Here is a 27,368-nt window from a genome sequence, read left to right on the forward strand (position 1 = left end):
TTCTGCAAACAATGTGTGCTTGGCACTATAGGGGATATAGAGATGATCAAGGCAGAAACTTAGTCATTAAATTTATTAAGGGGCAGATTTTTTTAATCACATAAAATAAATGATTAAAATACAAAGTAGCTATAATGAGTTACAAATAAAGTGCAATAGTGCCAGGGCTGGGGTAGAGGTTCATGGTAAAGAAGGGTCATATCTAGTTGCAAGAACTGGGAAAGGCTTCATGACCAAATTAGGCACTTGCGGGATGGGTAGGACTGTAAAGGTCAGAGATGGTATGAGGAAGCTTCTTAGTCCTTAAGAACCGGACAGCATATTTGGCATGAGTATGAAGCACACTGTGTAGGTAATGAAGGCATAAATGAATGGAGTTGGCAGTAAACAACCAAATGACTATTTGCTGGCATCACTAATCACAGGAATTGAGAGGTTCAGGGGATAGAATGGTATGTTCAGTTTCAGAAGTTTTGTTTGAGATGACAGTAGAATATCCCCTTAGGTAGTATAGGAGGTAGTTGAAATGTGGGACTGGCTTTTGGGAGGCAAGTTAACACTGGCGATGTTAAATATAAAATGTAAATCAAACCACATTTTATGCAGGGAAGCATAGGCATTATTTGTGCATTGTTTAGAACATGGACCAAAGAGGGTCCTAGGCTCTAGAATATCACTGGAGAGGTCATGACAGAGCAAAGAGATATGGGACATCAGTATAATCTGGGGTTGAAAATCAAACTGAAATTACAACTCCGTGTCCCTGATATGCTCAGTTCATTCAAACAACAATTCTGAACCTCCATCTCATGATTTCTAGGAAGTTGATTCCATGCAGGTTCTACTCCTTAAGTTTTTGCAATAGTAGTCATAAGTGCTACAAACCCTTCCTAGCTCATTGCTTTGGCTCTGTAGGCCATTTTCCATCCTGCATAATTGAGTCTCTGGCTGCTGCCTCTCTCTTTCCTGCAAGCACGCACATAAGCTTTACAGCTAAGACCAGGCTGATAGCTTGGGGGTGGCAGCAGGGAATTACCACACACAAAAGGAGATACTTAAAACTGAATATTAGATGCTACTGTTCTAGCATTAGCCATGCTCTCCTATAAAGGGCCGTTAGTGGCTATTTCTTCCTCAGCTCCCCATCCTGATACCATTTTACAGGGTCAGCTTACCTCCTACCACCATATTTCTCCAACCTATAGTCTAGGCCTCTGACTCTCACCCTGGCTTCAAAGAGAAAAGCAGACCTTACTCTTCCCTAGTCCAAGGTTAGCTTCTTTTCCTGCCCCAGGAAAAGACTGACAGTCAGGATTGACATTCAGGATACTCAGTTGACAGTGAGGACACTCAATTCCTTCAGGGAGAGTTCACCTTCACCCAGAGTGAAGCCAGCCAAAACAGTGTACAAAAGTACATTTTTAAAAGTCTGAGGCTGGGTATGTGGCTCACACCTGTAATCCCAGCACTTTGGGAGGTTGAGACGGGAGGATCACTTGAACCCAGGAGTTAAAGACCAGCCTGGGCAACAGAGTGAGACTCCGCCTCTAAAAAAAAAAAAAAAAAAAAAAATTAGCTGGGTGCAGTGGCACATGCCTGTAGTCCCAGCTACTCAGGAGGCTGGGCAGGAGAATTGCTTGAGCCAAGGAGTTCAAGGTTGCAGTAAGCCATGATCGCATCACTGCACTCTGGCCTGGGTGACACAGCCAGACCCTGTCTCAAAACAAAAACACACACACACACAAAAAAGGTCTGAGACCTTCAGTGTTCCAGGATAGCGTGTATAAGTGGTACGGGAGGTGGGGGAAGGGGAACCCGATACAGTGTAGGGTCAAGCTGAGTCCCAGGCCTCTTCACAACTTTTCCTCTGGTGTGGCAGCTTGATTTCTCAAGATCTATGAGTAAATACGTGCACAAAAGACACATTCCTCAAAAAATACAAAATACACTGTCTAAGGAAGAATCTTTTAAATCTGTATTTAGAAAATGATGTAATTCTTTAAGGATGCAAAGGAGCAGTTCTGCTAGAGTCACCCAATTTACATCACTGAATGGAAACAAGTAATATGCCATTAATGAAAGCTTACATTTGTTTTGTTCTTTGCACTTAGCAAAGAAAAAATTCTAGGCTCCACGAACACACTAATAAATGATAATACAGGATTCAAACCCAGTATGCTAAAATACTAAATACTTATATTATATAGTATGCTAGGTAAAAACAATTTAATTTTACACAGTGGTGAAGTCGCTAATTTTCCCCAAGGAAAAATTATGTAAGAGAAAGCCCTTTGGAGGTTTTTTCACAAGATAGTATCTTCATCATCATCATATGCATATGGATTTTTTTGAGATAAACATGTTCATTCATTAATTTAACAAGTGTTTACTGTGCATCATTATCAAGGCATGACACTAGGTTTTATGGAAGATGCAAATATGACTTCCTATAACAACTTAGGATCTAGCAAGGGAGAGGAAATAAAAGATGAAACGGAATTTGATAAATACCACAGGAAAGGTGGAAAAAAAGTGTTAAAAAGTTCACGTTAAAAAGTTCACATTAAAAGTGCAAAGTTCCCTTTGGGAAGTGGGGAGCTTTAGTGGAAATGGTAACAATTGGGAAACCAAAAATTAAAAACAGACAAATAAGAGGGATAAGATAAAATGATAGATTAGTATCAATCTTGAAGCAGGACTCCTGAAGCAGGACATACTGCTACCACAAAATTATTAACAAACTAGTTCCCACGGATTTAGATCCTTTCTGTAATCATAGCTAGAAACTGTTGTTCTTATGGGGAGCATCGCAGAAGGCTGTACTGTACTCAATACTTCCTATAAATGGACAGGAAAGGTTGGATGGTCATCTGTCACAAGAGTAACAATGTTTAGGAGTAGCTTGGACAGTAGTCATTGATTCACTTTTACTGGAGCTTGTAATGTCAGTATGTTGACATCATTGTGCAGCCCTTATCAGATTGTGAACACCAAGAGTACCCCAACTGCTGGCCCGCGAGCTGTTTACAAATATATCGGCTTTTATAGATGATAGTGGCCTTTAACATCTGGAGTTCAGAGTGGCACAAAATGTGTTTCTAAAGCTACCCTCCTTCCCACGTGCATCTCTTTGGTCAAGTTTATGGCTGGAATCAGACTCTAGTTAGATCGCTATAAAAATAAAAATAAAAATAAAAATAAATTTTCCCCAAGTGATTGAAACGAATTTCACCCTAGACTACGAGTCCCATCATGCAACGCTCCCATATTCCCACCATGTGGGGCGGAGTCGTAGAAGAGGCGGCAGCGGCGGCGGCCTATGCATTCTGGGTATTGTAGTCTCGGAACCGGCCACCGCTGGGGCTGGTCCCACGTGGTGCATTTGGCGGCAGCTTTGGGCAGCGGCTCCCCTGCTCCCTCCACACGGTCCTCAGGGTGCCAGCGCCAGCAGGGGCGGCCAGCCACCGCGGGAGCGGGTTGGAGGGTGGTCCGGAGGCAGCCCGAGGCTTCGCGACGTTTTTGCGACAGCCGCGGCCGTGTTCCGCGAGTGCCCTCCCTCCTCCTCTCTTTGAGGAGGTACCGGCTGTTGTGCGGCGCTGCCTTTCTGTTTGAGTGTATGGGAGAGTGAGTGAGTGAGTGAGTGTGAGCGTGTGTGTGAGCGCGTGAGGCGTGAGTGCGCGTGTGAGAGGACGAGAGCCCGCCTGGCCGCCCCGCCGCTCCCGCCGCAGCAGGAGCAGAACGCGCGACCGGAGAGAGCGGCGGAGCCGGCGCCCAGGGAGCCCGCGGGGACAAGGGCAGAGACACCGCTCCCCACCCCCAGCCCTCGTCCCTCGGCTCTGCTTCGCCGGGGGATCCTCCCCGTTCCTCCACCCCCGGCCGGCCTCTGCCCCGCTGCCCCCCTGGATGTCCCCGGCGCTTTCGCGGGGCCTCCTCCTGCTCTTGCCGCATCAGTCGGGCTGGTGCTGCGGCCGGCGGGCGTAGAGCGGGCGGGTTCCCGGGGGCTGCGGCTGCCCGTGCTTCCCCGGTCCCCACCCCTGCCCCCCGGCCCCCCGACCCAGCTCTCCGGCCTCGGAGGCTGTGACAATGGACTATGACTTTAAAGTGAAGCTGAGCAGCGAGCGGGAGCGGGTCGAGGACCTGTTTGAATACGAGGGCTGCAAAGTTGGCCGAGGCACTTATGGTCACGTCTACAAAGCCAAGAGGAAAGATGGGTGAGTGTGTGCGTCTGGGCCGGTGTCCGCGCTGGGCGGCGCTCCCGCAGGCCGAGGCAGGTAGCCCGGAGGGAGAGCGGGCCGCCGGGGTGCCGGGCTCTGACTTCCTCGACGCCGGCCTCTGGCTCCGCCAGCAAGGTTTGGGGAGGAAGTGGTGTACGAGGGATCCAAAGCCACAAGAAATCCTGCGTGCCGCATCTGTGTTGTGCTTCGGTGGTAAGAGGGAAGAGGAGCCTCTGCACCGTGGGCTGTATACTTTTCAAGGATTTCAAAGCTGATTTATGAAAGAACGCGTTCTAAAACGCCGGGTGAAATGTTTCTGTTTGTTTTTTTTTTCCTTGGTCGATTTATTATGGTAACCTTCTGGGGATTTCCTCACCCGCCCCTGGAGTGTCATCCATCGGTCTAGAAGGCAGGCTGTGATCCTTTCCCCCACCAGTTTGTGATCGATTTTTTATCAAATTTGTATTTTATTTGAGGGAAGGAAGGCAGCGAGTGAATGTGGTTGTGGAGAGAGTTCCCCATACGGATCATCTGCACCATAAATGTTGCAGTTGCTATTTAGGTATTATTAGCTGTGAATTTTTACATAGAACAATGGGGGTTTGGTGCAGGGTGGGTGGTGGGGAAGAAGACAAGTGACATAGGGACTATCTCGTTGAGGCTGTTTCCCCCAAATTTAGCGGCTGTCAGTGAACTTTAAATAATCCCTTTGCTTTAAATATTCTTCCCTAGTAACAACTTAATTAAACCTATGAGTGGTAATGCTTCCAATTTAGTTTCTTAACAGGCAAGTGAATTGTTCGTTTTTTCTCTTTGTCAGTGGATGAATGTCTTGTAATATTGACAAAAAAGAAGGCAGTTCTTAGTTGGGGGGAATAATATATATTTTATTAACTCCCATGTTTTCTTGTAAAATGGATGTTGTCTCTGTTGCCTTTGACAGAATAGAAAATTATTGAAAAGTCAAAGCTTATTATATAATCTTTGGATTTTATTAGAAACGAAGTAGCTTTACTGGAACATCCCAGTTTAGTTACCTGCTATATGATGTTTAATCACTTAAAATTTCAAATTAGGAGAGTATGTTCAGACTACATTAGCACGAAAAAAAATTCATAAAGCTGAAGTTCCCTAGTGTGGGGGAGGGGGGCGCATATTTATAAATACTTTAGTATTCTGGATGTTGGAAAGGAAAGTGTGTATTTATTCAACATTTTTCTTAGATTTACTGAAATATCTTTCTAAAAGTATTTACAATGGACTATACGAGGAAGATAAGAGTTCCAATTAATTTGGAATATGTATTTTAGTGCTTTTATGCCACAATAAAGTGGAACAGATCGGCAGAAGGTAGGGATTTGGATTTGAAAACTTGATACTCTGGGCGCCGCACGTATTTAAAAGTACTTTTTAGCACTGGAGAAATCAGCGTCTGGAGATACTGCTGACTCTGTTGATGTCTAATTAGACTTATTGTTGAAGTTTTACTCTGTAATGGCATATATTTTAAAAATTATGTTTGATAACTTACCATACAATATTTCTCAAAAGCTTGAAACCATCTCTCCTTCCCCCAGTATTATGTAATTTTGAGCATATTCATAAAATCCCCAATCCCATGAGATTAGACATTACAGTGCATTTGACCACACTGTCATGTTATATAAAATTCTAGCGCCTTTGCATTATTTTTAATCTGTGTGAGAGAAGCCGCTTCTGTTTTCAAAAACTATGAACTTGAGCTAATAAAATATGCATATTTGTTTTAACGTTGTACTTTTATTAGAAAACTAATACTGTGTATTGGCAGGAGGTACTTAAGCATATTTTATATCTCCATGGTCCGGTTTTAATTTAGGTTGTTAAGAATAATTTGAAAGAATAATTTCAATATCTTTGAATTTAAAGATAGTTGAAGGTATAATGTATGGACATTCTTAGTCATCCGTGACAGCTGAAAAGTAACATTGCATTTTGGAAAAAAGAGCTTATTATTTGTAATCCTTGGCGTTTGTTTTCCATCAGTCTTTAATGATTCTCTTTATGTGATGAACTTCTGTTTTTAATGGATCAAATGTCAAGAGAGTTTTAAAATTACTATCTTTTAGAGATAGTTTTGGAGAGTTTTAAAATTACAGGGATTTTTCAGTTTTAGAGAGTTTTAAAATTACAGGGATTTTTTCGGTTTGACTTCTTTTTTGTAACCTCACTCTGGTAAAATATCGCATACTATTTATGAGGTTCTTTTGATCTTATGTCAGTGAAATGTAATTTAATGCATTTTAGTCCTGGTAAAATAAAATTTGTGGCTGTTTAATCTTTTGTAATAAGATGATCAAATAATTTGTTTCTAGTATTGATTTACTTTCAAATTACATTATATATTCTGCAGCTGAGATTTGTTCTCTAGGAACTCAGACGGTAACACCTTCAAGGAGAACCTGAGAATTTCTATAAAAGGAAATAACACAAATAAGCTTGGTTTAGACATATTTGACTATTGAAATGAATGTATGTAAACGTTGTATCCTTTCAGTTGCCCCAGTGAGCATAGAACATGAACAATTGGTAAAATAATTTAGACCAGAGGAGTTAGCTGCTTAAATTATTAAGTTTTAGGAAATAAAATAGCTTGAAAGATTCATTTTTTGACTTACTTGAGGCATGATTGCATGGTAGGGAAAAGGGACCTTTTATTACTGTGTGAATTTCAGATTATAATAGAGTTTAAAGACATACACAATACATCCTGGGATTAATTTCTTCTCACTAGTGTCGCCATAAATGAGATAGTGTCCTTTGTGTCTGAACACTTAAAGGGTACTCAGTGGGAATCAGGGGGGTTCATTTTCTTTCTGAGTTGATTGTATCTCGTCTTTGCAGAATTTAGGCAACCAAAACTAATTTTGTTTTAAAGAGTAGGAAAGCATTAGAAGACAGAAAATTTGTGTTTTTCAATTCTAGACTTTCAATATTTGCACTGGATGTTTGGATAATTTAAAATATCAATTTGGGATAAGAGATTTTTCTTCAAAAAAGAAAAACAAAAGGAAATTTCTTAATAGGGTTTTTAATCTGTTATAATCTATATTCCAAAGAATAGATAATTATGAGTAAGGAATGAATGTGTGTTTGTGTGTGTGAGTGAGAGAGAGCGAGAGAGAGAGAGAGAAATATACTGCCAACCTTCTTTGGGGCACATTTGTTGAGAGCCCAGAGATGATTAGTAGGCAGTGATAATGGCAATAACAGCTAAATTACTGAGTAAGTTTCAGGTCCTGAGTAAAGCACTTTACATTCATCATCTATTTAATCCTCACAAGAAGTACATCAAGTCAATACTGTTATTTTTCAGTTTTCCAGGTGAGGAAACTGAGGCTTAGAAAGGTTAAGCAAATTTACCCATGAGTACACAGCTAATTAAATGTCAGTTAGGATTAGAGGATTAGGTGCAGTTTTTTGTACTCCAGAGCCCATGCTCTTAACCATTATGTTTCATATGATTAATATATTGAATAAGTAGAAACATAGTTGTGGAGTTTGATTTCTAGTGGGTTACTCAAAAACATAAATACCTTGTAAAACTATTAATATTTGTTTCAATAAACTGGTGTACTTTCTGGGTATATTACTGAAGCGCCCTAGTTTTTTCAAGTGCTCTAAAACTGTTTGTGTAGATATATGGGTATGTCTATATGTATATACACAAACATACTTGTGTATCTACGGGGTGTGTGTGTGTGTGTGTGTGTGTGTGTGTAGGACTAAACTCTAATGAAAGCCACGTGGAAGCACTTCATCTAATGGAAGGAACTCTAGATGAGCGATCCTGGAAACCTGAATCTGATTTCAGACTGTGCTTCTGATAGCAGTATGACCCTGGGCAAGTCATTTGCCCTTATAGATCTTAGTAGGGGGGTTTCAGCAGATAATTTTTAGGGTCTTTTCTAGTATTATGATTTGAGGAAGTAAAAATTATGAACATAAAATGTAATTTTTTTTGCAAGATTAGGCAAACAACAACTAAAAAATTGTACTTTAGATGATGATATATTTCCCTGTTTTTTAGTCTCATGCTTTAACGTTGTTTCTCATCAACTGCCAAAGAGCTTGGTAACTTCCAAAGACCTATCAGTTGCTTAACCCACCATGTCTTATGCTACCTTGCCATTCCTCTGTATTTATCTCTTAAGATGTTGAGGATTTATGGGCTAGTGCCTGTTCCCACTCCCTTGAACCATTTGGTGGGCAGCACAAAGGGACTCTTCTGATTCAACGTGCGTTGGAGCGTCCCATTACCTTTGTCCTCTTCTGAATATGGCTGAGTGCTGCATCTAAGTTCATTTTGATTTAAATATTTCTTTAGGTGTCAGAAATGCCAAATACAACATGTAATTTCTATCACTGGAATAGTCATGTATGCAATAAAGAGTATTCCTTATAACCTTCTGAAAATGTGACAGAAAGGGACAGTTAGTCCCCTGTATCTGCAGGTCCTGCATCTGTAGATTCAAGCAACTGTGGATCAAAAATTTTCAAGGGGGTATGGGGGACGGATAGTTGCATCTCTACTGAACATGTACAGATTTTTTTTTTCTTGTCATTATTTCCTAAAAAAATAGAGTATAACAACTGTTTACATAGCACTTACATTTTATTAGGTATTATAAGTAATCTAGAGATGATTTAAAGTGTGTGGGAGGATATGCGTAGGTTATATGCAAATAGGACACCATTTTATATTAGAAACCTGAGCATCTGTGGATTTTAGGGGGTGGTCCTGGAACGCACCCCTTGTGGATACTGAGGGATACTGTGGATACTGACTGTATTTGCTGTGTATTTCTTATCTCCATGTGGTTGAAGTTACCTTCCTTAGACACCAGTGCATTTAGATCTACTGTTAGGCCACTTGGAGATTTCATGCTTAAATTTCATTTTTTTTAGTAGCAATACTGGGAAATCAATTCATTTGGGATTTGTTCATGTGGGTTATTACTTTTACTGTGTCTTTGAACATTTGAAGAAGTCAGTTATTCATTCAACAAGTATTTATTGGACCCTTCTATGTTTCAAGCACTGTCCAAGGTATTGGGAATGCAAAGATGAATAAAATATTCCATTATTTGAGGAGATCACTACTGGGGAAACAAATATGTAAATAAATTGTTGCAATTCAGTAAGCACTATAATAATACAAGGTATTATGGCAACACAGAGAAGGAAGCCCCCAATTGGTTAAGGTTTTTAGGAAAAGTCTCAAAGTTTACAGTATTTGATTTGGATCATGGAAGACAGGGAAGATCTCATCAGAAAAGACATTCCAACAGGAATAGGACAAAGGGATTTTTTAAAATTGAGTTTTCTGCAGACCCCAGCAAATTTTGTGGGTTTTAATTTTTTTCTTTCCATGTCTTTCTTCTCACCTTGTTTTCCCAGGCCAGCATTTCTTGAGCTCTTGTTGTACGTGTAGTAGTATATATATGCACTACAAATGCTCCATTGCACCCATTGGACATGGTGAGGTACCATTATTTAACAGTGGAGATAAATTTATCAGTGTTGGCACTGAATACCGTGAATGTATGTGTGTCAGTTTTCAATCATGAGAACATTGGCCGTTCAAGAAAAGCAGCCTCTGAAATCCAGGAGTCTGATTTAAGACTCTCTCGTGTAAAACTGCCATGGCAGAACTCTGTTTTGCCTGGAGCTCTGGTTGGCAGATGATTCTGCTTTGGCCTCACCTCCATGAGGAGTAAGGAATCAGAGTTTCGTATGCAGCTGAGGTGATGGATGGTAACAAATTGGAGGGGGAAAGAAGTTCTTTTGCTACTTAAAGTTCAGGAAGTAACGGAATTTCTCTTGCGGGGCTCTGATGTGCAGAAAGATGGAAAGTGGGGACAGGGCTTCTGGCATTCTGAATTTCAGCTAGGAAAACAGAAATAATGAAAAATTATAATTGTAGGCCATTTGCAAACTTAACTACTTTGACAATTCATTCTTTGGGCAGATGTGTTCTAATTCTGATTTATAAAATTTGAAATGTGATTCATTTGTCAGATGGAAACTATGTATGGCAAATCAGTGTTGATAAGTACATTTGATTCCCTGTGACTGCTGTTAATCTTTCTTGTAGTGCCTTTCACTATTGAATCCAATCCTCATTGTCTCTTGACTCTTTTTATGTTCTTAGCTGCTGCTAGAAAATAAAACTCCTGTTATCCTTTCCTCCTTCAGAACACTTTGTGAATTTTTTCCTTCACACCAGATTACGTAGCCTTGGTCATGTTACTTCAATTATCTTTTCTCTTTAGCGATCTTTTGTCACCTCAAGGCAGTTCTTGATGTCACTAAAAGGTGGCTTTTACCTGTTTTTTGACCTTAATACTTGAAGACTTCTTGGTATCATGATTCTGAATATTCTTTGATACAGTTATTGTCAAAGTCCCAAAACCAGTCCCTGCTGTAGTAAGCTGCCTTTACTGATGGAGTTACGTTCTTCAGAAGTATTGCAGCAGAAAAAATACCGAGAACTCCTTTTTAAAAATTGAGATATAAGTCACATACCATAAAATTCACCCTTTTAAAAGTGTGTGATCAATATAGTGGTTTTTAGTAGATTGACGAGGCTGTGCAACCACTATCACTGTCTAATTCTAGGACATATTCATGACCCCAAAAAGAAACCCATTAAGCAGTCACTGCCATTCCCCTCTCTCCCCAGCCATTGACAAGCGCTAATCTACTTTCTGTCTCAGTGGATTTGCCTATTCTGGACATTTCATATAAATGGACTAATTCAACATGTGGCCTTTTGTGTTTGTGTTTCTTTATTTAATGTTTTTGAGGTTCATCCATGTAGTACATGTATCAATATTTCATACCTTTCTATGGCTGGATCATATTGCGTTGTATAGATATACCACATTTTGTTTACACATTCATCACTTGGGCATTTGGGTTGTTTCCACTTTTTGGCTAAAGTGAATAATGCTTCTGTAAACATTCATGTGTGACTTACTAGGTGGACATATGTTTTCAGTATATACCTGGGAGTGGAATTTCTGGATCATATCCAAAGCAGCTGAGAACCGATTTTGAGTGGCTTTACATTGACTCTGGTTTAGGACCAAGTTCTTTGTCCTTTGTCTCCAAGACCTGACTAGTCTATTTTATTCCAGGACAGTACTCACACCATAATCTATTGTAGTAATTCTGAAACAGAATTATACATACAGCTACTCCTCCTCCATCAACTCAGAGCACTCGGACCTTTTTCTCAGGCAGCACCTTGTGCTGGAATATTTTTTTTCTCAGTTGAAATGTACTAACAGCCTCAGAAAAAATCCTAACTACATATCTTAACATACAAGTCTAATAATTCCCACTTTACCTGTCACCCTGCAAAACATAGTCCTTCACTGATATATAACTACTTCAGTGTATATGTGGTTAATGTTTATATGTCCTTTGGGTCTTTCAGGTGAATGTTTATGGGTTAAAATTATAGATTTCCTCTAGGGCAAAGATTGTGTTCGCCTCAGCTCTTGGCATATTGCCAAATTTTGGCAGGTATTTAGTACTTTTGTGTGTGTGTGTGTGTATATCTGAAATTCATATTTGAAAATCTTTTTTTCTAAACTTGCTAACATTAAAAACTTGAGGCATATTACGGGAAGAGTAGAAAAGTAATACCTGTGAAAATACCAGGAGAAGCACAATTTGGTGGGTTTGCTATATTTGTACCCAGAACGGCACTGAACAGTACCAGAATCCAAAGGCAAGAGCAAGCTATCATGGTAGTTGGCTGAATTGAAATGGAAGGCCAAGGTATTTGAAAATGGAGCCACTAGAAATAATATTTTTTTGAAATATACTTTGAAAATGAATCCTTTTAAATGTGGATCAAATCTGTATTTCTAAAATTAAGGAAAACATAACTAGTTTTTGAATCACAGTTGGCATTTAATTTTGCTAAAAATTACTGGTTTATATAGCATGATCGTTTTATTTGAAATTTACCTTTTGTTACATGAGTAAAAAATTATTTAGACTGACTTCTATTCAAGGTAACTCAGTTACTCATCTCACTAGACAAGTTCTTTAAAGTCTATAACTTCATTATAGTCCATGAATTCTAACAAATAATCATCCTACAGAGAGGAATTTTTACATCATGATGAAGGGCCTACTCTGGGTGTTTCTAGACATTTGAATTTATAGGTTGTCTAAAGGACTAAAGGGATTGAATAAAAAGAAAACTTCTCAAGTCGTGCTAATGTAGTTTATATTAAAGAAGTCATATTTTTGAGGAAAGAAGGAGTAAGTATTTTTTTTTTTTTGAAACTGAGTCTCGCTCTGTCACCCAGGCTGGAGTGCAGTGGTGCGATCTCGGCTCACTGCAAGCTCCACCTTCCGGATTCACGCCATTCTCCTGCCTCAGCCTCCCAAGTAGCTGGGACTACAGGCGCCCGCCACTACGCCCGGCTAATTTTTTTCCTGACCTTAGGTGATCCGCCCGCCTCAGCCTCCCAAAGTGCTGGGATTGCGGGCGTGAGCCACCGTGCCTGGCAAAAAATACTTTTTATAAGGCTTCTGTTTGAAGGAAAACCAGTAAGTCATGTGAAAATTTAGGTTCATATGGGATAGATAAATTTGGAGTTTTCTTTACTTTATGAAAGACTTTTTAAAAAAATTTTTTTGAGACGAGTCTCGCACTGTTGCCTGGGCTGGTGGTGCCTGGGCTCGCTGCAGCCTCTGCCTCTCGGGTTTAAGGGATTCTCCTGCCTAAGCCTCTCCTAGGGTTACAGGCTCCCACCTCCACATCTGGCTAATTTTTTTGTATTTTTAGTAGAGAGGGGATTTCACTATATTGGTCAGGCTGTTCTCACACTCCTGGCCTCGTGATCTGCCCTCTTTGGCCTCCCAAAGTGCTGGGATTGCAGGTGTGAGCCACCGTGCCCGGCCAAAAGACTCCCTTTAAGTAAATGAGTCTCCTAGTGCTTTGTTATGTGACTTACTTCGCAAAAATTAAGTTTATACCTAATTTCCAAGAAAATGTCAAACAGAAAGCAAGACACAAGTAATTTGTTTTTTAATGCTGACTTAATGTTGATTTTTTTAAAATGTAAAATTAAATTATTTAAATATTTGGTATTTCATTATGGTTTCCCTTTAGCTGCCGTTTTTTCTTAAAATTAATTAATTAATTAATTAATTTTACTGAGACAGGGTCTCACTTTGTTGCCCGGGCTGGGATGCTGTGGTGCGATCATGGCTCACTTCAGCCTTCAATTCCTGGGCTCAAGTGATCCTACCACCTTAGCCTCCCAAGTGGGTGGAACTAGCACGCCACCCCTCCCAGTAGCTGCAGTTCTCTTTGTAAATTTGTGTGCTTATAATTTATTTGGTAACTGTTTACTGAATGCCTCTTATTTGCTAGGTTCTTACTTGTGCAAATTTATGGGACACAGGAGAAATTTTGTTACATGTATGTAAGGCATAGTGGTCAAGTCAGGTTACTTAGGAAGTTTATCACCAGACTGCAGTGCATTTTTGTTTGGTACTCCTACTCTGCTGTCAAATATTTAACTGATTTCTATTATCTTAATCTATGTCTGCACCCTTTCACTGACTTCGCATCCTCTCCTTCTTCCCCACTCACCTTCCTAGCCCCCTTTATCTGTTTTTCACTCTCTACATCCATGGGTTCATTTTTTTGTAGCTCTCATGTGTGAATGAGAACATACGATATTTGTCTTTTTGTGCCTGGCTTATTTCAGTTAACATGAGGACCTCAAGTTCCATTCACATTGCTGCAAATGACATGATTTCCTTCTTTTTTGTGGCTGAATAGTATTCCATTGTGAATATATGCCACATTTTCCTTATCCACTCATCTGCTGATGGACACTTAGATTGATGCCATATCTTTGCTGTTGTAAATAATGTTGCCATAAACATGCGAGTGCAGGTATCCCTTTGATATACAGATTTCTTTTCCTTTGGGTAGAGATACCCAGTATCTCTTTGATTGCTGGATTGAATGGTAATTCTATTTTTCGTTTTTTGAGAAATCTTCCTACTGTTTTATATAGTGGCTGCACTAGTTTACATTCCCACCAGCTGTGCTAGGTTCTGTGCCAGATGTAGGTGATTCAGCAGTGAACAGCCCATGGTCTAATAACTCTTTAGGGAACTTAACAGACTTTTGAGGGGCACAGGCAGGTAAACAATTATAATATAGTAGGATAAGGGCTGCATTAGGGAAAATTGTAGGTTGCCATGGAAGTACCTAATCTGCCCTGGGGGGGAGCTCAAGTATATTTCACTTGTGACTTGAAAGATAATTAGAAATTGTGAATGGGCAATAAATAAGAGTTAGTGGGGGCTTGAGGAGTTAAATAGTGCAGGTGAGAGAGGTAGTATCACTCTTGGCTCCAGAATTACTTTATAAGAAAGAAGCTGCTGTCTAGATGAAGAGGCAGTGCAGTAATGTGTAGTAAGCAAGTTGCAACTGAAATGGTTTATTTGAGGTAATTTTGGGAGCTTGTGTGTTACGGGGGGAAGCTATCCTTTGGAGCTGCCACTGAGTAGCATGCACAAAGACATGAAGGAAAGATGGTATATGCAGTGAGACAATTGAAAGAATTTTGTCGGTGCCAGATCTTGGAGGGGTGGAGGAGAGGGTATAAATAATCACATTGGGGAAGTAAGCAGATTGTTGTAAATCGTGTCATGGACTTTTGACTTTCTTGTACTTTCTTCCGAAGGTAGTGGGGACCATGCGTAGGGTTTTAAGCAGATAGTTCCGATTTCTCATTTAAAAAAATTGCTTGGTAACACAGTCAGAATGGCCATAGGAAGCTGTGGTTAGGAGAATGTGATAGTAATCCAGGTGAGAGATGCTGGTGACTTGAATTAGGTATGTGAGAGAGGGGATGAGGAGAGAGAATTGATAGGACTTGTTGATTTATTGGATGTGATAGATGAATGAGTGGGAACCAAGGATGATGCCCAGGTTTCTGGTTTGGGCAGCTGGATGTTGCCATTCACATAGCCAAAACAGAAAGAGGAGCAAGCTTGAAGTGGAAGATGACTGAGCTTTGATATTTTGAATTTTAGGTACCTGTTAAACATCTGAGAAGACGTGCATTAGGCAGATACGTATATCTAATGTTCAAGAGAGGTGTCTGGCTAGAGTTAGACTATGTACTTAAAGTACTTTACTTAAAGTACTTAAAGTAGTAGCTTTGAGTGGTGATGAAATTGCCTAGGGAGAGTGTATAGAGCAAGACAAGGGCCTTGTATAGAGCGCGAAGAAAGAAATGTCTACCTAGGAGCCAAAAATGGAGTCTAGAAAGGAGAAAACCCAAGGTTGCTCTGTTGTATAATAGGGACCGTGGAGTGTACAGTTTATTGGCCGTGCAGGGCAGCTTGGAGAAATGCTAGGACCTTGTAGGTAGAATAACAGCCGGGAAGAGAGTCTTTCCAGGAGTCAGAGATAGGAAGTGTCACATGTGGCTCAGAGGGCAAGGGAGATAATGAAGTGTCTGGGTTAAATAAAATAAATGAAATAAAACTTCAGCTAAAGATTTTTGGACACCAAAGCTTAAGTCATAAGACACTTTGTAGGTTTTATTCAGCGTTTCTGATACTTTGATGGTTAGCCTTATTCAGAGCAAAGCGATGAAAAGCTTCACGGCCATTTCTGGTTTTCTACTGACTGTGTTATTGAAGCTAAACCTGTAGATGCCATTTATTTATTTTTTACTCCATGCTATTCCGGATAGTTCTCATTTTTTAAAAAAAGAGAATAGCTTTTTCTTTTTCTGATTATAAAAATAATGACTCTTCATTGTGATGAATTCAAATAGTCCAGAAATGTATTCTTAAATTAAAACCCTAACTCTACAATTAGGAGACAATTAATATTTTCCTTATCTTTCCAGATGACTCTGTGAATATATGTATACATTAATAACATCTATGATCTTATATTTTTTCATTCAAAAATATTATGCATCTTTCCATGTCGGTAAATGTAGCTCTAAATCACCATTTTTAATTATTGCAGAGTATCACATGATATGTATGCATATATTAATAAATATGTAGTCAACCAGTTTTCTAGGGATAGATGTTGACGTAATCTTTAAATTACAGCCATTACATTTAGCAAGGGATGTCAGTAAATATGCCTTCAGTTCTCTAATGTTATATGAAGTCCTTGAAGTAGAATTTCAGGTCAAAGGTCATATACTTTCAACAACTATATTTCATTATAAAATAAGATGGGAGTATGAAATTAATATAGTCTCATGATAAAACATTTAAATTGTACATAAGGATACCCAGGAAATTCTAAGTTTCCCTTTACCTCAGATTGAGCTGCTACTTTGTAGGCATAATTATTACCAGTGGCTCCTTGTGTGTCTGCATATAGAAGCAAATATATATGGGTAGACTTTAAAATTTACTTTAGTACTTTATTCTTTTTGAGCAGATAATACATGCCCGTGGAAAAAAATTTAAATATGTATTCTGTGCTTTGCTTTTTTCAGTTCATGTGTTTCCGAGTTCTATATCAGCATCTGTAACTCCAATCATTTTATCAGCTCATTGTTTTGTTTTATGTGTATCTGGTCCAATGCGAGGACATTTAGGTTGTTTTCATTTTTTACACTATTGAAACATAACTGCAATAAATGTACTTTACATCTATCTTTGTATACAACATGCTGTCTGATGGAGGTAGAACTTCCCAGGCTCCCAAAGTTCTCCATGAACCCGTTTGCCATGGATGATACATTGGCAGGAAGTGAGGTTTCCAGCATGCAAGAGAAGCTCCTTTGTAAATCCACAGGGAGTTTTATCCCTCCTGGCTTCCTTCAATGGTTCTAGAAACTCTGATCACCATGCCCACGTACAAGTAACTGGTAACAACCCCAGCACATCACTGCAAGCAGGTCAGTTTCCGAGGAATATCTCTTCCCAGGCCTGGGCCAGACTCTTTTGAGGTCTAATCTTTGTCCTCTAAAAATGTTGCACCAGTTATGCTCACATCAAAACTCCAAAAACAAAACTTTTTGGAAAGAAGAAATGGGAGTAAATATAATAATGACATGTTTGAATCATGACGTTAAATACATTGTAAAGTCAGAATTGTTTAGATTATTTTTTTGAAAGTTTTGCTTTGCCTCTGCCCCCTCCTCCCTGGCCAACACACACACACATATACACACAAACACAGGCCAGTGTATTTTATTTTATTTTGAGACAAGGTCTTGTTCTGTCACCCAGGCCGGAATGCAGTAATGTAGTCATGGCTCACTGCAGCCTTGAACTCTTGGGCTTATTAACCCATCCTCCCACCTCAGTCTCCTAAATGGCTGGGATTACAGGCGTGTGTCACCACATCTGGCTAATTATTGTATTTTTTGTAGAGACGTGGTTTTGTCATGTTGCCCAGGCTGGTCTAGAACTCCTGAGCTCAAGCGTTTCTCCTGCCTCAGCCTCCTGAGTAGCTAGGAGTACAGGCACAGACCATAGGACTATGCCACCACACCCTAATCTTATGTATTTTAGATTACTGGTGGGGATTAAAAAAAACTTGAGAGCCATATAGGTATTTAAAATTACAGTTATTTCATTATTTTTACATCTTATTTTATGTTTGCTTTCATCAGATTTCTCTAGTCCAACTTGATAATGTTGCTACAATTTGTGACAAATGATTGATGCCTTTGATTTATTCTATCTACCTCCATCCACTTTATTTAGCACTGACCTGTAGCTCTCTTACTCTTGCTTAGATCATCTCTCTTTCCATTTCTTGTTGATTGGCCTTGGTCATCCTCTCATTTCCTGCCCAGCACTGACATTCCTACTCCTGATTTTTTTCCTTTCTCCCGACTTCTTGGCTTGCTTTTTCTGTTTCATACTGATTTGGGCTTTGACATTGTTTATTGTTGCCTGTCTCAGTTGTGTTCACTTATGGGCTTGCCTCCATAGAATGAGAGGCTAGAGCCCTTTCTGGTGCCAGTAGAATTGCTTGACTTTTCATGTTTAACAGTGGTACTCATTCATATTAGGTAAGCAGCCAGGTGATTGTAGGACAGCTCTGATGTATTTTGTTATTTCTGAATAAACTTTTAAAGTTTTAAGTACTGATAAACATATTTCTTCATAGATACAATGACTGCTTAACAGACTGTGGAAAGTACTCCTTATAGATAGGAGGCTGAAGTATACATGTATCTTTATCTTTTTATCTAAAAATCTGTTTTAGTACAAATGAATCCAGCTCTGCTTGAGAATTTAAACCAGATATCCTGGAGCTGAAAGTCAGTGTTGTCGGTGTTTCAGTCAAGACTAGCTGACCTCCATAGATCCTCTTTTAAGTTTGTGGCATGAGCTGAATTTGGAAGTATGGAAGTGAAAAACTTAAGGAAATCTATCAGAGTAGCACATACCTCTCTTACTTGATCTATTTCTCTTCGGGTTTTTTTTTTTTGGATGGGACCATTCTATTCTAAAAGGTGATTCAGTCTGATGTTCCTAAGTACGTGAAATTTCCAATGCAAGCAAAAAATACTAAGTATATGTCACTTTTAAAAAATCTTGCTTTGACTTTGATCATGGAGTGTCTTTTCTCTATTTCTATTGCACTTTGAGTAACTGGACTCACTGAATTCAAAATGTGCTTGGTGGTTTTCAAATCAGAATGTAGTGCAATTAGGTTTTTTTCTTAGTGAAATTCTGTACTATATCATTGAAAAGTTTTGGAATGTAAGATACATTTGCTACAAGTTACTTTTTTAAAATTAATTAATTTTTTAGAGCAGAAGAACTTGATAGTTGTTTAAGTGTTTAAAAAGTAATTTTGGGCTTGGCGTGGTGGCTCACGCCTGTAATCCCAGCACTTTGGGAGGCTGAGGCGGGCGAATCATGAGGTCAGGAGTTCGAGACCATCCTGGCTAACATGGTGAAACCCCGTCTCTACCAAAAATACAAAAAATAGCTGGGCGTGGTGGTGGGCGCCTGTAGTCCCAGCTACTCGGGAGGCTGAGGCAGGAGAATGGCGTGAACCCGGGGGCTGGAGCTTGCAGTGAGCCGAGATTGCACCACTGCGCTCCAGCCTGGGCAACAGAGCAAGACTGTCTCAAAAAAAAAAAAAAAAAAAAAAAGAAACCCTGTACCCATTAGCAGTCACTCCGTGTTTCCTCTAATCCTCAGTCCTAGGCAACCAGGAATCTACTTTCTGTCTCTCCATTTGCCTATTTTGGACATTTCATAGAAATGATGAAGTCGTACAATATGTGTTCTTTTGTGACTGACTTCCTTCATTTAATGAAATGTTTTCAAGGCTCATCCATGTTGTAGCATGTATCACATTTTGTTCATTCCTGATGGGTATTTGGATTGTTTCTACTTTTTGGTTGTTATGAATAATGCTGCTGTGAAGATGGGTATACAACTACCTGAGTCTCTGCTTTCAATTCCTGGGTGTTCATTATAACCAAGAGTGGAATTACTGGCTCATGTTTAACTTTTTGAGTAACCGCCAAACTGTTTTCCACGGCTGCTACACCATTTCGCGTTCCCACCAGCAGTGCACCAGGGTTGCAATTTCTCCACGTACTTGCCAACACTTGTGTTCTGCCTTTTTGATAATAGGAATCCTTAAGGGTATTAAATGGTGTCTGATTGTGATTTTGATTTATATTTCTCTAATAACTAGTGATGTTGAGTATCTTTTTATGTGCTTATTGACCATTTGTGTGTCTTTGTGGGAAAATATATTCAAATACTTTGCTTTTTAAAATTAGGTTGTCTTTTTATTAGTGAGCTGTGGGAGTTCTTTGTATATTCTGAATACTGAACCCTTGTCAGATATATGATTTGCAAATACAGTTGTGTGTCACTTAATGACAGGGATACTTTCTGAGAAACGCAGCATTAGGCAACTTTATGATTACATGAATGTCATAGAGCATACTCAGACACCTAGATAGTATAGCCTATAACACACCTAGGCTATATGGTGTAGCCTATTGCTTGATCTACAAACCTGTATGGCATGTTATTGTATTGACTATTATAGGCAGTTGTAACACAGTGGTTAGTATTTGTGTATCTAAACACATTTTAATATAGAAAAGGTATAGTGAAAATATGGCATAAAAGATAAAATATGAGCTGGGCACAGTGACTCATGGTTGCGATTCCAGCATTTTGGGAGTCTGAGGTGGGAGGATTGCTTGAGGACACAGGAGTTTGAGACCAGCCTGGGCAGTATAGTTGATACCCCATCTTCACAAAAAAATTAAAAAATTAGCTGGGCTTGGTGGTGTTTGCCTGTAGTCCCAGCTACTCAGGAGACGGAGGCGGTAGGATTGCTTAAGGCTAGAAGTTTGAGGCGGTGGTGAGCTGTAACTGTGCCACTGTACTCTGGCCTGGGGGACAGAGTGAGACCCTGTCTTTTTTTTTTTTTTTTTTTTTTTCCAAAAAAGAGAGAGACATAAAAAATGGTATACCTGTATAGGGTACTTACCATGAGTGGAACTTACAGGACTAGAAGTTGCTCTGGGTGAGTCAGTGAGTGGTAAGTGAATGTGAAGGCCTAGGACATTACTCTACACCACCGTAGACTTATAAACACTGTACACTTAGGCTACCCTAAATTTATTTAAATTTTTTCTTCAATAATAAATTAACCTTAATCTACTGTAATTGTGTACTTTAAACTTTTCAGTTTTTTAAAACTTCCTGATTCTTGTATAATAACTTAGCTTAAAACACAAACATTGCATAGGTGTGTAAAAACATTTTCTTTATATCCTTATTCTGTAAGCTTTTTTTTATTTTTAAAAGTTTTTGGCATAGTAGCTCACACCTGTAATCCCAGCACTTAGGGAGGCTGAGATGGGAGGATTGCTTGAGGCAGGAGTTCAAGACCAAACTCTTTTTTTTTTTTTTTTTAAAGATAAAGGAAAAAAAAGTTTTTATTTTTTGCTTTTTAAATGTGTTTGTTATGTTAGCCTAGGCCTACACAGGGTCAGGATCATCAGTATCACTGTCTTCCACTTCCACATTTTGTCCCACTGGAAGCTCTGCAGGGGTAGTGCACACATGGAGCTGTCATCTCCTATGATGATAATGCCTTGATGTGGAATACCTCCTGAAGGACCTGCCTGAGGCTGTTTTACAGTTAACTTTTAAAAAAATAAGTCAAAGGGGAATACACTCTTTCCTTTTTACTGACCTCTCGGGGATGAAGAAAGAAGTACACTCTTAATGATAAAAACCATAGTATAGCATATAGGTACACCAGTAACATGGTCTTTTATTATCAAGTATTATGTACTGTACATAACTGTATGTGCTATACGCGATGGGCAGTGCTGTAGGTTTCTTTACACCAGCATCACCACAGACATGCCTGTAATGCGTTGCACTGTGAAGTTACTATGGCTACAGTGTCACTAGGTGAGAGGAGTTGTTCAGCTCTATTTTAATCTTATGGGACAACCTACCTATATGCTGTGGTCTTCAAGTGAAACATCATTACATGATACATGACTGTATTTGGCTTGTCTTTTTACTTTCTTGTTGGTATTGTTTGTAGCACAAAAGTTTTTAATTTTGGTATAGTCCAGTGTATCTATTTTTGCTTTTGTGGCTGTGTTTTTGGTATTATATATTAAAGAATATTGCTTAACCCAAGACCACAAAAATGTCTGTTTTTTTTCCCTAAGAGTTTTATAGTTTTAACTCCTAGATTTAGGTATCTAAGGGGTTGAACTTCTTTCTTTTGGTGATGGATATACAGTTGTCTCAGCCTCTGAATTGTTTGGGCATACTTTGTTAAAAATCAGTTGGCCATAAATATAGGATGTTTTTCTGGTCTCTCAATATATCTGTCCTTAAGCTAGTACTACACTGCCTTCATTGCTGTAGCTTTATAGTTAGTTTTGAAACTTGGAAGTATAAGTCTTACAGCTTTCTTCTTTTCCAAGATTGTTTTGACTTTTTTGTAGTTCATGAAGTTTAAACATATCTGGTATTATTTTTCACTTCTCTAATAGATTATAATGTTGGATATGTTAGAAACATATATGTATGTAGAGTTCCAGGTAATTAAAGTTTTCTGGGTAGCTGATTCACTTTTTATTCACTAAATCTTTATTTTAATCATTGTGAATGAAAGTCATTTATTCGGTATTATATAGTAAAAATTATACGTACACATATATGATATACTTAGAACACAGTTTAGCTTTTTCTGTGCAGTTCATGCTCATTATTGTAAAACGTTAGCCATCATTTGTTATTTCCAGGTGCTTTAAAAAATATATATATCTTGCTATTGGCTTTTGTACTAAATAGCTAGGTCTTCAGAGTTCATCTACCTATGGTGTTTTCCTTTGTTCTTCTCCTTATTGTCGGCTGTTACTTAAAAAAAAAAGTTTTATACTTTTAAATTACAGAATAAGTATCAATTGTAGAAAATACAAATAAAGTCTAAGAAGAAAATAAAATTTACCCTAATTTAGCCACACAGACTTTTTTAAGGCATGTTTTAAAATTAGATTATATTGTGCACATAGTTTTGAAACCCGCATAGATTGTATATATTTCTGTGTCACTAATCATCTTTCTGAGTCTTTCTATTAAGTTTTAATGTCTGTATTTATTGTATTATACAATTGTACTTTAAAAAACATTTAGCATTCTTTCAGTTTTTCATTGCATTTAAAATTTTGTTGCCACATCTTTGTAGACACTCATGATTTTATGCTTAGGAAAGATTTTTAGAAGTGGATTTGCTGGATCCATTTTTAAGGGTTTTGATATATAAAGCCAGATTTTCTCCTAGAAGGTTTGAAGTAATTTGTAATGTCTTTCGTAATTAGCAAGAGTAATGTTTGCCTCCTGCTTGATCAATAGTTTTATTTTTGTTGTCTTTCATCTTTGCAAATTTGATAGGCAACCTATGGAATTTTGGTTTTATTTACGTTTGTTTAATATTTAAATTTTTAGTTTCATATTTATTCATCATTCTTTTGTGATTTACCCAATCATATTTTGTGTGTTTTTCTGTTACATTTTCTTAAAAATTTCTTTTTGGTAAGTGCTCTGTTTATTGGGATATTCATTTTTTTATTCATGTTGTAAGAATTTCCAATTCTTTGTTTTTATATTTATGACTTCTTAAATGTGTAATCAAATGTATCAGTCTTTTATTGCTTCTGAGTTTTCTCCATTATATGTCTTTTACTTACATTTTCTCCTAATTTTTTATAGTTTTTAAAATTACAGTTAAAATTTTATTTAATCTTAAATGTATTTGTTAAAACCTGTTAGGTAGGGTTCTAACTTTAGTTTTTCTACTCCTTTTAATGCTGTTGAATAATTCTTTCTCAATTGATTTAAAATGCTACTTTTATCATTACTGTATGTTCCCAACTTGAAATTTATTTCTGGACTTTCTGTGTTAGTCCATTGATCTGTCTATTCCTGTGTTACTCCCCTTGTTTTACGTCTTTTGTAATAAAGATTTACAGTATTTGGGGTAAGACTGGAACCCTTGCGTTACTCTTTGAAAAATAAATTATAGTTTTTCTTACCCATTTATTCCAGGTAAGCTCTGATATCAAAAACTCAAGGTCTAAAAAGTATTTTGAGATTTTGTTTGAATTGTATTAAATGTATAGATGAATTACTCTCCATACTCAGCAATATGGTTATGTTTTTTATTCAGATTTTATCTTTAGAACCTTGATGAAACTCTGTAGTGTTTTTCGTATGGGTCCTACATATTGCCTATGACAAGGTATTTTATTTCATTTTAGTAGTATTGTGTACAGGTTTGTGCACCTGTATGTCTCATGTAATATTTGTGACATATTAAAATTTTTTACATTGTTTATCTGAAATGCAGATTTATCTGGGCATCTTGTATTTCATTTGCTAAATCTGGTAACCCTGTGCATATTTTTTAACTATTATGGAATTTAAAAAAAATACTCCAAAGTAGAGACAGTTCAATAAACCCTCATTAACCCACCATCTCAAATAGACTATTTATCTCAAATAGTCATAAACGTTCTGGATTTCTTATAGAAGTAGTTTGAATTTTTTATTGCTGATTTTTTAGCTTGCTGTCTTAGATTTTCCAGGTAGATATTCATGTTATACATTAATAGTTTTATTCTTTTCTAGTACTTCAACTTGAGGAAAATTTGGTGTTATTGCATTGACTCTAACTTTTTTTTTTTTTTTTTTTTGGGGGGGGGACAGTCTCACTCTGTCGCCAGGCTGGAGTGCAGTGGCACAATCTCAGCTCACTGCAACTTCTGCCTCCCGGGTTCAAGCAGTTTTCCTGCCTCAACCTCCCAAGTAGCTGGGACTACAGGTGTGCGCCACCACGGCCAGTTAATTTTTATATTTTTAGTAGAGATGGAGTTTCACCATGTTGGTTAGGATGGTCTTGATCTCTTGACCTCGTGATCTGCCCGCCTTGGCCTCCCAAAGTGCTGGGATTACAGGCATGAGCCACCGGTTGTAACTTTTAAATAACTTTTTAATAACTTTACATTCTTACTGGCAGTGTTGGAGATATTTCTGTCTTTTGATTTTTAAATGGGAATATTTCTAGTATTTCTCTGTTATATAAGTAAGAGTTCTTATTAAATTTTGTTTTCCTAATGTTATTAGATTTGGGATTGACATACATGATTTACAAGCTCTGTTTTTGTTTTCCTAATATTATTAGATTTGGGATTGACATCTTGTTTGTGATTTATGAGCTCTTGAGCTTGAGCAATTCATTCAGTCTCTCTGAGCACTTCTGATGTTTCATCTGTAAAATGAATTCATCCCACAGAGATCTTTTTGTAGCATAAGACAATGCATGCAAAACAAGTTTTCAAGCTATCATAAGGGCATATAAGTTACATGTACTTTAATATGTTTGATTAATCTCTCTTGTTCAGTCATTTGAGATTACCTATTTCTCCAGTGCCCAGTTATCCTGATTTATATTTTTTTTTTTAAGAAGAATTTAAGATCCTTAGTGGTAGATGATTATCCTAAATATGTCTGTTTACAGATAGCAACCTGTGGTTGTTTCTGCTGTAATGTCATGGTTGGTTTTCTGCCAAATCTCTTGTTATGAAAAATCTCTTATGAAAACAGAAGTTTCATTGGAGAAAGAGGACTGGAGAGTTTCTGTAGGACTGACATAATATAAGTATTTATGTAGCTTTACTCTAAAAATAATAAATATACTGACTAAATTCAATAAAAACAAACCAAATTTTTCCTCCTTCACCCTTGAGTCCATCCACATACTCAGAAGATTCTTAGCTTCTCCTATCACATTTGTCCTTGACCATGCAGTTTTACTTGCAGAACTGTTCACAACTGCCAGTGGTAAACAAAAGAATAAACGAGTGCTTGATTAACAAAACAATTCTATATCAGAAGAGCACACAGACAAACAATGCAGCTCTGTGTGCCTATTCTTGGTTACAACTATTATTTTTCCTATTTACGGTGTGCTAATTCCAGTTGGCATTGTAGTAATAATGCTTTAGTGTGCTGAGTTTTCCCCCAATTGATGATGTTATATCTACATTATGTTATAAAAACTCATGCTGTAAGAGACTTGTCTATATTTGCTAGTACAGGGTAAATAGTAAGTATTGTATTAATAAATACTTGTTGATTGCAAATGGTCAGATGACTTATTTCAAATATTGAGGCTCATTGAAACTTACTGTTACTGCTCTGGCTAGGTATTCAAGCCTGGCTCAGTAAACTGTACTTATTGGATACTGGTTCAAAGCAAAGTAAAAAATGTAATCCTACTATTGTGCAAAGTCATAGTGCCTTTTTACTTTTGACAAGTGTTGTTACATTATAGGAAAATAAGAACTAGAGCAGGTTTGGAGAAGGGCAAACAAATTGACTAGGAGAAAGGTACCATAGTGTATTAACTAAAAGGGTTTGGGTGTTTCAACTTGTAAGTTAAAGGGATGAATTTGAAGTATAGAAGACTGTGATCGTATAGGTAAGTTGAACTTGTTTTTAAATCTCAGCCTGATGAACTGTTGTTTATTTTTACCCCCAGTCTTGAAATAAGACAGTTGGATAGAAGCACTTTATTTTGAAACTGAAAATGTAATTAATTCTCTGTTTATTTTTACCCCCAGTCTTGAAATAAGGCGGTTGGATAGAAGGATTTCATTTTGAAACTGAAAATGTAGTTAATTCTCTAAAAGTTTAGGTATATTTATGAATGATAGATTAGTAATTAGTTACTAAGTGGCATGAAGCTATTTTAAGGTTGTATCCTCAGCCTTCTGAGGTATAAATCAAGGGAACAGCATAAGCATATTCTCCCTTATGGGCACTGGTTCAAATACTTACTGTTATGTGACCCCAAGTGTAGAACTGGGACCTGTGACTTTGGCACTAAACATAGGGAGGAACTTTGTAACGAAGTAGTGCAGATGATGGAATGGAAAAAGGGGAATTTGTTCTTTCTACAAATGGTTTCAGCATGTCCTAAATGACAATTTGGTGGAGTTTTTGTGGAAGAAATTCAAGTATCGGATGGATGTTTGGATTGGGTGACTTGTATGGTCCTACCAGTTCTGAGATTTTATGATAAAGTGTCAGGAACCACTATTTCTTAGAGAACATCAGCCTGAATGGGCTATAAATCCAGAAAAAGTACAAGAAATTCTGCTGAAATGTGGTGATGGCTGTTTTGCCTTTAAAAGTTGATGAACCATAGCCTCATTTTACATTTTTAAAATAATACTTTTAAAAATGAAATGGTCATGGAAGAAATATAGACAGTATAGAAGGGCATGAACTAGTAGTGAGGGAAAGAGCGGTGTTGAGAATTAGTCTTTGTTTTTTGGCTTGAATAATTGACTCAGCAGTGGCAGTGCCATTAACTGAGAGATGGGATAAAACTTGTGGCTGGGTGGTGGCTTACACCTGTAATCCCAGCCCTTTGGGAGGCCGAGGTGGGTGGATCACGAAGTCGGGAGATCAAGACCATCCTGGCTCACACGGTGAAACCCTGTCTCTACTAAAAATACAAAAAATTAGCCGGGTTTGGGGGCGGGTGCCTGT

At 38.1% G+C, this 27,368-nt stretch overlaps 1 protein-coding gene across 4 annotated transcripts in view; it reads left to right on the forward strand.

The window, feature by feature from the left end:
- Nucleotides 1-3,545: 3,545 nt before the first annotated feature.
- Nucleotides 3,546-27,368, forward strand: part of CDK8 (cyclin dependent kinase 8) — a 152,316-nt gene continuing 128,493 nt past the window's right edge. For 2 of the 4 annotated variants that reach the window (XM_009191665.4, XM_009191666.4), the window contains exon 1: nucleotides 3,571-4,211. In XM_009191665.4, coding sequence (XP_009189929.2) covers nucleotides 4,084-4,211 — 128 coding nt within the window. In that variant the 5' untranslated portion in view covers nucleotides 3,571-4,083. Of the gene's footprint in view, nucleotides 4,212-27,368 lie in introns of all 4 variants that reach the window. The other 2 variants (XM_021929502.2, XM_021929501.2) reach the window with 2 other exon arrangements.

This window comes from Papio anubis, chromosome 15 (genome assembly GCF_008728515.1).
Source record: "Papio anubis isolate 15944 chromosome 15, Panubis1.0, whole genome shotgun sequence".
NCBI lineage: Eukaryota > Metazoa > Chordata > Mammalia > Primates > Cercopithecidae > Papio > Papio anubis.